This window comes from Phoxinus phoxinus (genome assembly GCF_949152265.1).
Source record: "Phoxinus phoxinus genome assembly, chromosome: 16".
NCBI lineage: Eukaryota > Metazoa > Chordata > Actinopteri > Cypriniformes > Leuciscidae > Phoxinus > Phoxinus phoxinus.
Genome location: NC_136891.1, coordinates 2,703,818 through 2,716,878, shown reverse-complemented (window position 1 = coordinate 2,716,878; position 13,061 = coordinate 2,703,818). Strand labels below are relative to the sequence as shown.

Genomic DNA, 13,061 nt, shown 5'->3' with positions numbered 1-13,061 from the left:
TCATATGAAAGCTGAATAAATAATCTTTCCATTGATGTATGGTTTGTTAGGATAGGACAATATTTGGTCGAGACACAACTATTGAGAATCTGGAATCTGATGCAAAAAAATCTAAACATTGAGAAAATCTCCTTTAAAGTTGTGCATTTATGTTCACGATTGTGCTGCATTCACTCACAAAAATACATGTTTTATATATTTACGATAGGATATGTACGAAATATCATCATGGAACATGATCTTTACTTAATATACTTTTGGCATAAAAGAAAAATCTATAATTTTGACCCATACAATTTATTGTTGGCTATTGCCACAAATATTCCCACATTGCATTATTATACATTATATAACAGTTTAATGTAGTACTACTGACACTAAAACTCAGAAAAATTAAAATGAACCTTTTAATTAAAATTTTGGGTGAACCATACACAACATATATTGTCACAATCCACAATACATATTGATACATATTTTTGCATTGCGATATATTGTGACACAAAATATTGTTACACCTTTGTTAAGAAGCGTCCAATATATTTAGTTGTTAAACTTGAAACAATTTTCTAAGGAAGAAAACGGGCAGGAGGGATCCGAGATACCAGAACCGGATGTGAACTTGGGTTGTTCAAACTAAACTCTATTGTGCTCCATATCTGAGCATGTTCACGACCCACGACTAATCCTCTGACTAACTTTACTTAAAAAGGGATTTTGCTCCCATCACAATGTCCATTTCGACACACATTTGGCACGTGGAGAGATTACTTAAAAATTTTCTCTGTCATTATCATTACTCACCCCCATGTCGGTCCAAACCCGGATCTTTTTTCTTCTAGAACACAAAAGAAGATATTTAGATTTGTTTTAGTCCATACAATAGTTTGCACATATAATATACAGTACGGGTGAAACTGGAAACATTTGAATATCATGCAAAAGTGCATTTATTTCAGTAATTCAACTTAAAAGGTGAAACTAATATATTATATAGACTCATTACATGCAAAGTGAGATATTTCAAGCCTTTATTTGTTATAATTTTGATGATTATGGCTTACAGCTTATGAAAACCTTCACAATATTCTAATTTTGAATTTGGGGTTTTCATAAGCTGTAAGCCATAATCATTAAAATTATAACAAATAAAGGCTTGAAATATCTCACTTTGCATGTAATGAGTCTATATAATATATTAGTTTCACTTTTTAAGTTGAATTACTGAAATAAATGAACTTTTGCACCATATTCTAATATTTCCAGTTTCACCTGTAATATACTGTACATTACAAACACAAATGATTACTGTCTGCTAAAATCACTATTCTTTTTTTTTTGTCCTATTGGAAGCTTCATAATAACAATATGTTCCTACTTTCAGAAGAAAAAACGCTGGATGTTTTTACTACTCAGGGAATTAGAAGTGTGTTTAAAATAATAAATATCTGAAATATCTGTGTTTGAGATCAGCGTTCTTCCAAAAACTGTTTTTCTCATCCGTATGAATAACATCCTTCGACCTTTAGTTATGTAGTAAATTATGTCAAGTTGTAAAGAAGTCAGGAAATGTTCTGACTCGGAGTGAGCAGTTATAGGAACACCGTTCTCTCTTTATATTTACAAAAATGGTGCATTGCATATTTTTGTTCACCGTTTTGAAACCATTTCTGCATATAAAAATCCAAAAGAAATATGGATTTTGCAAATGTGTAAAAAACTTCATGCCATCTATATATGATGAAACGTGCGCATGATAGAGAAAGTAAGAACATTGAAATGTAAAGGCATGTTTCTGGTTTAATATGATCCTCGACCAGTGTTGTTATTAAATGTCGTATTATCATTAAAATATGAAAATTAAAATGACGGTTACTAATAGATTATGACGGGATTTTTACAACCCAAACGCGACCTCAAATATACGTAAACTCTTGATTAATAAAAAAACAAATCTGAAATAACAGATTTATTTAATAAAGAAATTAACTAAATCCAAAACAAAAGTACTAAATTTAAAATGAAAACTAAAAGATAAATAGATTTATTGATATAAATAATACTAAAATGACACTTTCTGTGACACCCTGTTGTACAGAACAATTATATTCAGACAAATGTTAACATTAAGACTCTTATTCTGTAGGAAAAAAAACGGTTTTGTTGGCAGACAAAACGGTTATGAGTTATGATCTACGCACAGACTATTGAAACTATTAAAGGTCCATAGGATTGATAATGATTCTCAGCTCTGTGTGTTTTAGTCACAAGAAGCACGTCACCGATGACATCACACACACGAGGACAGAAACAGGACAGACAGTTACTCACCGCACACACACACACACACACACACACACACACACACACACACACACACACACACACACACACACACACAGCATCACAGTAAAACAAGACTTTCACCGCAGTGTGTTTGTGAAACATGTTGGAAAGAGAAATTGCTTGACGTCTTGGTAGCAATTAGTGTCTGGTTTCCTGATGCATTTCCACTTTAATAATGACTAATAAAACGAGCTTTATGTTTATATCCTCAAAATCCTCAAGCAAAGTTTGGTCATTACAATTCTGTCTTTATTTTCTCACCTTCCAAACCTGTATGCAGTTATTTCGACTGAATAAATATTTCACAATATTACTGTTTTTACTGCATTTTTTTAAATCAAATAAATGCAGTAAAAATTATTCAAAATAAAAATTATTCAAATCTTAATTATTATGTAGGAGGAACTCTTTTGAATTAAATAAATGTAGAATCTGGAATTGGTTTTGTTGCTTCTCTCTCGACTCGTACTTGAATCCTGTAAAATTTGGTGAATTCAATAAAACATGTTCTGAGTCATGCATTTTAAAGCCGTATTACGTCAAAACCCGGAACATTAATTTTTTATGTTTTTTCATTAATTAAGTTTTTCAATTTATGAGTGAAATAAGGTCTGTAGTAAACATAACTTGACAATACTTGGACGTTTTGTTCTACAGCATAACACACACATATCTAAAATGTGAATTTTGAAGCTGTTATGTTTGCTTATTTTTTTAAAATCGTAGTTTCTAACAAGTAACTAGATGTTTAAGTGTGTGCAGTTTAGGTTGTAGAACAAAATCTTCAAATTTCCTCAAGTTATGTTTAGCACAGACCATATTTCACTCATAAATTGAGAAAAGCAACATTATAAATCTGGAGGGAACCAGTGGAGAATTAGTCTTCCTGTTTTCCTCTTTATTCCAGATAAATATAGCTCGTCTCATCCACTGAGATAGTTCTGATGTCCTTATATGTGATATGATCACAGTTGGGGAGCTCTTCCCAAAGACACGGGATCCTTCAGGAATTAAATGAACATTTCAGGCATTTACTCACCCTCATGCTGAACACAAACACCATTTCTGAAGAAACTGTTCTTTTCCGTGAGGCGATCACATCTGTAAAACACAGAGAAATTACCAGAACACTAGTTGTGCTTATATTCCATATATGTGTATACTTTTCAAATTGAGATGTATACATCATCTGAAAGCTGAATAAATAATCTTTCCATTGATGTGTGGTTTGTTAGGATAGGACAATATTTGGTCGAGACACAACTATTGAAAATCTGAGGGTGCAAAAAAAATGGAAACATTGAGAAAATCTCCTTTAAAGTTGTGCATTTATGTTCACGATTGTGCTGCATTCACTCACACAAATACATGTTTCATATATTTACGGTAGGAAATTTACATAATATCTTCATGGAACATGATCTTAATATCCTAATGATTTTTGGCATAAAAGAAAAATCGATCATTTTGACCCATACAATGTGTAGTTGCTATTGCCACAGATATACCCGTGCGCATGTGACTGGTTTTGTGATCCAGGGTCACATATGCTCTATATTTCAAGTCATATAAGCTTTGTTTCAGTAACAGAAACGATTCCTTTAAGGATTATGTGCATAACACCCAACTCTGAGACACACTGCCAATGTAAACACTCATGCATACGTATCTTATATCAGAATGACAAATGCTGAATTACTGCCGTCTGGTATTGAATCATGCGAGGTGTGCCGCTCGGGCCGGGATGTTTTTCAGAGCTCAGTGGAGCAGGCACAGACTGGATGTCCTCCAGAAAAACATCGCTGGACTCCAGGGATAATCCAGTTTTCCCTTTAACCCAGTCGAGGCCTCACTGTTTACTGTGAAGAGAGCATACAGTCACGTTTAACTGTGCAAGAGCAATCCTTACTATCACGCTAGCTCTGAAATGCATTAAAACCTCTTCAGAACAACTCAAACACACATTAGCAGTGTGCGGGCAACTTTTGCATGGGGAAACACGGCAGTCGTGTTTTTTTTTAGAAGATGAACATTCAAGTCTGTAAAAAAAAGAGAGAGAAAAAAAAAATGTTCCGGGAAATTATTCTATCAACCCTTCTTTTCACTCCCTTCTGAAGGATTATATAACCGTGTGAGTTAAATTTAGTGATCACTGCGAGATATGTGTATGCAAAAGTGATGCATATTATTGCATATCAATTAAGAGACGATCACTGCAATGTAAAATTATGAATCAGATTCTGCATTATCTCCTCCTGTCAGTGACACTCAGATTCATTTAAAATTCTTCCAATCCGTCAAAGTCATTTAATGCATTTAATATTCACAGAAGAATGTGTGAGCAACAACCCGCTTGACAATTGATGCATTTAGAGCGAGTTATGCAGCTCTGACTGTCTTCACTGTGTAGGATGCTTGTTTTTACCACATAGTTTTGCCTCATAGGCTTGAAATTACATAACAAAATGCCATGGAGCCAAACAATGTGTCCAGTCCACAACATTAAACCTGCCTCAACCTTTAATGTGGATTTTCACCTCACTAAACCTTGTCGTTTTTCAGCACACACACACAAAAAAGGTCACACTTTAGTTTAGGGTTCAATTCACACTATTAACTATTGCTTATTATAGCATGCATATTATAGGATATTGACTGTTTATTAGTAATGCCTTATTCTGCATGACCATATTCTACATCCTTATAATACCGAAACTTAACAACTACCGTTAATAAGCAGTAATTAGGATTGTATTGAGGCAAACGTAGTTATTAATAATGAGAATTGGACCCTAATTTAAAGTGTGACCCCAACATTTTGGTGTTGCATTTCCATTGTCACTCAGAAAATACACGCATCTAAATGGCAAGTGACACAAACGTGAAACTTTTAAGTAGATCGACTAAAATTGTATTTTCCTGTATAACATACTTCAATAATCTTTGTTTTATTTCCAACTTAGATTTTTTTTACAGTAAGGGTGTTCAACTCACTCACGTGCATAAAAATGAGAATATGGTGCAAAAGTTAATTTATTTCAGTAATTCAACTTAAAAGGTGAAACTAATATATTATATAGACTCATTACATGCAAAGTGAGATATTTCAAGCCTTTATTTGTTATAATTATAATGATTATGGCTTACAGCTTATGGAAATAGAATATTGTTTTAGGTTTTCATAAGCTGTAAGCCATAATAATCATCAAAATTATAACAAATAAAGGCTTGAAATATCTCACTTTGCATGTAATGAGTCTATATAATATATTAGTTTCACCTTTTAAGTTGAATTACTGAAATAAATTAACTTTTGCACCATATTCTAATGTGTGGAGTTTTACCTGTAAACATATGAATGTGCCTTTTCACCACATTGTGCCCAAAATATGAACTATAACAATAACAAGGATCAGAGTCATTTCTTGTGCCAGTACACAGGGTTTTGGGCACATGAAGTCCTTCCTTCATTAACCTGAAAAATAAATAACAGGAACCTAGGAATATAAACACTAACAAGACTTCAATAAAGAATAAAATTTCAAGCATCCATCTCTTCATAACCCTATCACGCCACATGCCATACTGTATATTCACTGGAAAATAAGACTCGACACACAAGTGATTCCAACACAGTTGATGTGAGAGGAATGCTGGGATATCCTAATATGCATAACACACACACACACAAAAAGGAAATAAATGCATTTCAATGTTTGATTACATGTGCATTTATGATCAGCATTATCTTATTTCATCTGCATTTTCAGATTTTCTTCTTTGTGAAACTGCAACAAGGTATTTGAAGAGTTGCCTACCTTTAGGATAAGCATTTGCGTCAAGAGTGATGTTGGCCGCTGACTGGGTCATCTGCGAACGGTAAAGCAATAAAAGCATGTCAGAAGTCAGCGGGTCCAAAAACAAGAGGAGAGGAAAGGGAGGATGTGTTTTACAGCTTTATCTGTATGGGAGAGATCTGCTGTCTCGAGGGGAGAAGGGCAAGACTTACACCTCGCTTTGGAGGTTCATTTTTTTTCTTTTTGAGTGGATGACTTTTTACAAAAATATGCACATTGCTAAGAACACTGGAGAAGCTGCGTGATTTAGTAGATGTTGGTTTAACTGTTACTGAAAGCACTGCACAGTCACTCAAGAGAAACCTGGAGTGAGTGAATTTAAGCAAAGTCAAAAGAAAGAAAAATACAACAATTACATTTTTTGTATAAAGTTTTTTTTTTTTTTTTTTACAGTATTAACTCTTTCCCCGACAGCTTCTTTTTTTTTTTAAGTTGCCAGCCAGCGCCAGCATTTTTTTAAAATCATTTTCACAAACGTTTCATGGCCACCAGAATATTTTGTTGTATCTGAACATTCAATATATCAAGAGAAAGAACAGAGCATCTGCTTGTAAACCCTATTTTATTCTGGCTTCATGCATTTTTTTTAAATCAACACTTAAATGTGGGTAAGTTTCATTAAAAAAATCAACATTTTGAACAAAAAGCTGAGAAAATCGCATTTCCCCCCAATCCAAAGACTTCAACGTGCATAAGAAATGCTTTTATCGCTGGTTTCTGCTCCTTTTTTCCCTGTTTTGTTCTGGAGATTCTCTCTTTCAGAACATGTGTAATAGCGCCCCTTCAATATAACAGTGAAAACACGGAAAACTGAAAGATCCGTCAATGGCGGGGAAAGAGTTAAAAATAAAGATCCAAAAAGAGACTTTTGCAGCGATCCATCTTGCAGCTATCTTCATAAATTATAAATTTCTCTTTAATTGATTACTAAATTGTTTAATTACCCACTAAACATTGGACGTCGGATAGACGCGCAGATCATGTCTACATTGGGTCCGTCGGTCTATGACCAATTCTGGACATCTATTCAACGTCCAAACTAGGTCCACTATTTGGACGTCCAACCATGACCCAACTTGGACTTCATATTGACGTTCGACATTTGACCTTTGTTCTGGGTAATTTTTTTGGACATCATTTGCCCGTCTATGACAGGTGCAGGAAATTTACATGATAAATATGTAATATTTTTAATTTACAAATATCAACATTGTTGTTATCAACATGATTAATATGAATACAGATTATTAAAAATTATTTAAGATTGTTTTCCAAAAACTCCATTTGATTGTCTCAGCAGGAGGTGATAACTGATGCATAGAAAGTGTAATCCTGTGGCTCAAACAGTAGCGCATTGGTGCTTGCAACGCAAGATCATGGGTTTGATTCCCAGGGAAAGCAAGAACTGATAGGAATGTAAATGTGTAATGCAATGTAAGTCACTTTGGATAAAAGCGTCTGCCAAATGCATAAATGTAAATACATGGTACAGAAAACATGTCCTCCACCCTTTCAAACATGGGACTACAGTTATAGAAGTTGTATAAAAACGACGTCTAAAATTAGTTTAAATGTTAAAAAGACGTCTACAAACGACTACATCTGGACTATAAATAACCCTTACACGGACATCAACATTAGACATTGAAAAAAGACGTCGCCTGGCGTTACAAAACAACCCCTTCAGTGGACCGAAATTGGACATCCAAAAATTATATAGAAAAGACACGTCACATTGCTGGGTAAGGTTTGTACATGCTAGTTTCCATGACAGAGTTCAAGGTACATCTTTTCATTACTACTGGAGCTTGCAGTTTGCAAATCTTCCGGTGCACTCAGTGTGTTTAGTTCGTGGAGTAAGTATATGTAAACTGTGTGTTTACATGGCATGGCGGATGCCGGTGTTTCGTATGGCATGCGTTCGGCCAATCAACGTACACTTACATCACTGTTGTGCTGGGTTACACCCGACTCCGAATTCAGTCCCTCAAAACCCGTCCCTATAACTAACATATCCTTAGTTCCTGTGGTGCGAACATGTCAAACAATAGCTAAACCATGTTCCTCTGGGAAAGTCCCTATAGAAGAACCCTTTTCGGTTTCCCAAATAACATTTCCGTGAGCAGTTCTTAAAATAACCATTTTTCTAAGTGTGAAAAACATTTAAAAAAATCTAAAGAAACTTTTTCCACTATAAAGAATGTGGAATGGAAAGTTGCAAGTTCTTTATCGAACCAAAACTGCCAATAAAGAAACTTTATTTTTAAGCATGTATTTTAATTTTTCTGATGACATTTAAACACATTTCTTCCATTCGTCCTTCTTCCTATTGTTTTTAAAAATGCAATTATTCAATGACTATATTAGATTGTCTTTGCAATAATATTTTTTACTATGTATTGCTTCAAGAAAATTCAAATTGCACCAGCATAAATGAATTATTCTTTCGATTTTAGGTTAAAATACTTTTTGACATGTTTTGTGATAGCACAATGGAAACATAAAATGTGAATTTTAGTAACTAAATGGTTCATGAAGGCAATTTAGATTTTTTTTACATTGGGTTTAACACTTTACAAAGCATGAAAAAAAGTGTCTTCAAAAAATTATGATTATCATTGACTGATTTTACAGTTTGTGTATTGTCGTAAGTCTTTTCTTCATGCATCACATTTACCTGTGATGCTCTGTGCCCTGATATAACATTAAAACAAGATTATCTTACTCTGTAATCAAGATCCAGGTCCGAAGGAGCGCTTTGCTTCTTTCTAGGTGCAAAAGATTTCACTGCTCTGTTAAAAAGAAGAATAACGACATCCTTCCTTTCTTCCTGAGGATATGACTGGAAAGAAAGCCACTGTGACAATACCTGAGCAGGAAGGATTTGACTGCACCCTATTGAGAATTAATACTTACTAATACTCATTTAGGAACGATTTCTAAATGAGACTACATTTTAATTATATGAGTGGTGCTTGAGCGTGCATAACTCACCGATTAAAAATGGAAAAGTGGTGACGGACTGAATGACTGTGCCTGACATTTCCCTCCAATTTCCTGAAAGGTCACCAAAATAAGAACAGGAGCATCTCGTGATCATCCCTGCATTGAACAATCAAAAGGTTAGTAGGTTTGAAAAATCAAGAATCACACACATGACAATTTTAATATGCTGACTTCTTTTAAGAAAGTCTTGTTTTTAAGATCCTCGATCCTTACACAAGTCGACTTGATTTCGCCCACTCTCTGCCGGATTTATGTTCTGTTTTCATTCTTTGTCACTAATAAAACAATCCCAGTCTTCTTGCTATGACTTACTTTCATGGATTGTTCTAATCAATAAAATCTATGAAAACTTCCTACATGATTGTTTGAGGTGTAACGGCTTGTGAAGGGAAAGTCTAGATCAGGGTGGGTCGGGGCGGGCTGCAGTTTTTCTTTGACCAACACCAAAGAAAAGGCTTTTATCAGTGACCATGCACACCTACAGCCGTCAGTAGTATCAAAATATAAATAAACTCCTTTTGTCAAGAGCGCCGCTATCCACCCAGTTCCACTGAAGTCATGGAAAAAATGCCCTTCAAAAGCACTGATAAATGAAGCGTCCGCCTCCACCCTTTGGTGTCGCCAGGACTTAGTCACTGCGCTTACAAAGTCTAAATCTATCTATCTATCTATCTATCTATCTATCTATCTATCTATCTATCTATCTATCTATCTATCTATCTATCTATCTATCTATCTATCTATCTATCTATCTATCTATCCATCCATCCATCCATCCATCCATCCATCCATCCATCCATCTATCTATCTATCTTAGGAAGAGTGGGCTATAGCTTGACCAAAACATAGTTAGGCGAAAAGGTGGTATCTATTCTCGGAAACTAATTTGGGAATTAAATCCTCATGATGGATATCGTGTATCCAAACACATGCGCGCAGACTGATAGGAATAGGGAGGGAGGGAGAGAGAGAGAGAGAGAGAGAGAGAGAGAGAGAGAGGGCGCTCCGGGATCCCTGCCAGAGAACACGGACTTCCTTTAATATTTGGAGACATGGATGTCATTATAAATGCGGCACGGCACACCTCGGACAATATCAGCTCGGAAACTTCTCCATATATAACTTGGTGAATATCGGTGCATAACGGTCCCGCAGAGATGAGGGAGATCATAGGAATGGCGCTGGCGCTCGTTGTTCTCAAAGTTCACGGGGAGAGAATCAGTGACGGTCATTGTGTGGAGGGAAAATGTTTCGCCATCCAAACCGACAGTTTGAGTTTTGATTCGGCGCAGCGAGTCTGTCAGGATCGAAGAGGACATTTGATGACCGTACGCGACAGAAAATCGGCCAATATTCTCGCTAAATTGTTGAATGGCACCTCTGGAAACTTTTGGCTTGGGCTGAGATACCAGTGTTCACACTCAAACGATGGGTTAAAGGGATACAAATGGGTCACTGGAGACAACGCAAGCCACTACATCAACTGGGAAAGCGACCGAGCGGTTTGTTCTCCACGATGTGCTTCAGTGTCCCAAAAAGTTCCGAGATGGGCCGAAAGACCTTGCGATGACATAATCGATGGTTATTTGTGTGAATATGACAACATCGATTATTGTCAGCCACTGAGCAACGGTTCAGCAGTCGTATATGAAACTCCTTTTGGGTTTAATGCAAACGAACTCCTCCAAGAAATCCCTCAAGGCACAATCGCGACATTACAGCCGCAGAGAACGAAACACGTTTGTTTCGAAGGCGAGTGGCTTCATGCACCTTGGAGTTGTGAGTTTGTTGATGGTGGATGCGAGTATAAGTGCGTTGGGAGTATTCCTGACAACACATGCATCTGTCAGCCTGGATTTAAACTCGACATTAACCGAGTCACGTGCAGCAAACAGGACGCTTGTGCTCTCGGGGAATGCGAGCCGGTGTTTCAAGTTGCACATGCAATGTCTTCCGAAGATTGCAAGCCCGGCTTTCGCAAAGAAAGTGGCATTTGCGTCGATGAAAACGAATGCGAGTCTGCACCATGCGAGCACGAATGCATCGACACTATAGGTAGTTATCAATGTTCATGCTATGATGGATACATACAGTCGACGAAGGACATGACCAAATGTATGATGCACTGTCCATTTGAGAAGTGCCCAGCTGAATGTGACCCCAACAACAACAACCAGTGCAACTGCCCCGATAATTTCGTATTTGAAGATGACATAAAAATGTGCGTTGACATTGATGAATGCACTGATGGTAGTAATAACTGTGACCATGATTGTGTAAATACACCTGGAGACTATGATTGTCTCTGCGATGAAGGATACTTGCTTTCGGACAAGGGCAAATGTGTGAGAGAAGACTTTGATGGTTCAGGCAGCTCAACACCTTTTGATGTTTCTATATCTACGACTAAACCCCCAACCGACAAGCCAATGTCAATCTCATCGGGCAGTCTTTTGGCAATAATGGTTTGCATTGTAGCTTGTATTCTCTTACTGGTCGGCCTCGCTCACTGCACATTGAGACGTTTTTGTCAAATGCACAATTATGATGTGCACAAAGGCCAAGATGAAATCTACGACTTTCAACAGATGATCATTGATAAAAACAGCACGGAACTGTCATTCCCAAATAGGTATTTAAAAAGAGACTCTTAAAGTCGGACCTCACGCGAAATGAAATGTAAATAGTAGCCTATTATAGTAAATATATTTAATTTAGATGTAATCTAATATAGGGTAATTCGGGGTAAGACCCCCCCCCCCCCTTGCAGACCATAGATGACACCTTTTTTTTTGTCATTTCATGTAAATTTCAACATTTGTGAGATTTTTGTCAGTCGAAAGAGTTTTAATGTTAATTTATCACATTTTGTATCACTGGAAAATAGCGATTAGGTTATTATGTTGAATGTCAATGTTTTGTGTGTGTGTCTGTTTGTTAATGATTTGGGGACAAATTCATGTTTTAAGATTTGTGGAGTAATAGCCTAGTTATAGTTTTTATATTGAAGTAAAAAGATTAAATAAGACCATTGGGGTATGATGTGCCACCCAGAATTGGCACATAAGTGGCATGTTGTTATTATTATTTTTAAATGTAATAATAACTAAATTAGCAAATGTTTGATTTATTTCCTATAATAGCACATTTGCTGATTATAATAGCCATTATGCTAAACTTATATCTAAATATGTTACAATTTAAACAAATGCACATTGTTCTTAAGGGGGGCACTTCCCTCATGTTACCCTATTATAGAGTGTCAATAAGTTTACAAGTTTGAATAAGTCATTAATGTCAGTATTCCTAAATGGCGGTGTTTGAAGAGAATAAATACTATATTTTAATATAACATTGCAAATGTAGGCTACTTTACTTGCTTCGTTCTCTCTTGCTTCGTCAACATCTCTGGCCAAATATGCTGATAGATTGGAAAGACATGCGCAGTGCGGCATTAATGAACTATTTCTAAACGTTATCTTTTTATTTTATTTCCAGTATGCCAGTGTTATTGCCCTCCAACAGCGGATTCTGCTGGTTTTCCTATAGAGATGTTGGTGAATACCGCTCTCTAGTGGGCAGCAACAAGTTACTTCATAGCCTCGTACATTGCTCATGTTTTAAAGGCTAGTGTTTTTTTCTTTGAGTGGCAAGAGTTAATGTTCAGTCATTTCTGTTGGCGAATCCTTGATCATTACTGTGTTGTACAATTGTATCTACGCTGTATTTTTGTAAATAAATGAACGGCGATTCTGTAACTGTAACTCGAAATAACAAAATGTGTTAATGTTAAAATATGCTGACATATGAAAACTTACGAATTTATGAATGAAGCTGAAACAATGGTAGCCT

General features: G+C 36.0%; 2 protein-coding genes across 2 annotated transcripts in view; one reads left to right on the top strand and one right to left on the bottom strand.

Annotated features, from left to right (window-relative positions):
• The window catches only part of LOC306983571 (alpha-1,6-mannosyl-glycoprotein 2-beta-N-acetylglucosaminyltransferase), a 32,508-nt gene that overhangs the window by 18,083 nt on the left and 1,364 nt on the right, over window positions 1-13,061 (bottom strand). Inside the window, exons 2-5 of the mRNA XM_079584087.1 lie at window positions 9,198-9,305; window positions 6,165-6,216; window positions 3,386-4,205; window positions 805-838 (exon numbers count right to left, since the gene is read on the bottom strand). The gene's annotated coding sequence lies outside the window, so the exon portion shown is untranslated. The remainder of the gene's footprint in view (window positions 1-804; window positions 839-3,385; window positions 4,206-6,164; window positions 6,217-9,197; window positions 9,306-13,061) is intronic.
• On the top strand, window positions 10,215-12,966 carry thbd (thrombomodulin). Its single transcript, XM_079584086.1, has one exon. It carries the CDS (start codon window positions 10,367-10,369, stop codon window positions 11,861-11,863), a length of 1,497 nt encoding a protein of 498 aa, XP_079440212.1. The 5' UTR covers window positions 10,215-10,366; the 3' UTR covers window positions 11,864-12,966.

Coding starts and splice junctions, on each gene's coding strand:
- thbd (XM_079584086.1), top strand. CDS start 10,367: ATGAGGGAGATCATAGGAATGGCGCTGGCGCTCGTTGTTCTCAAAGTT.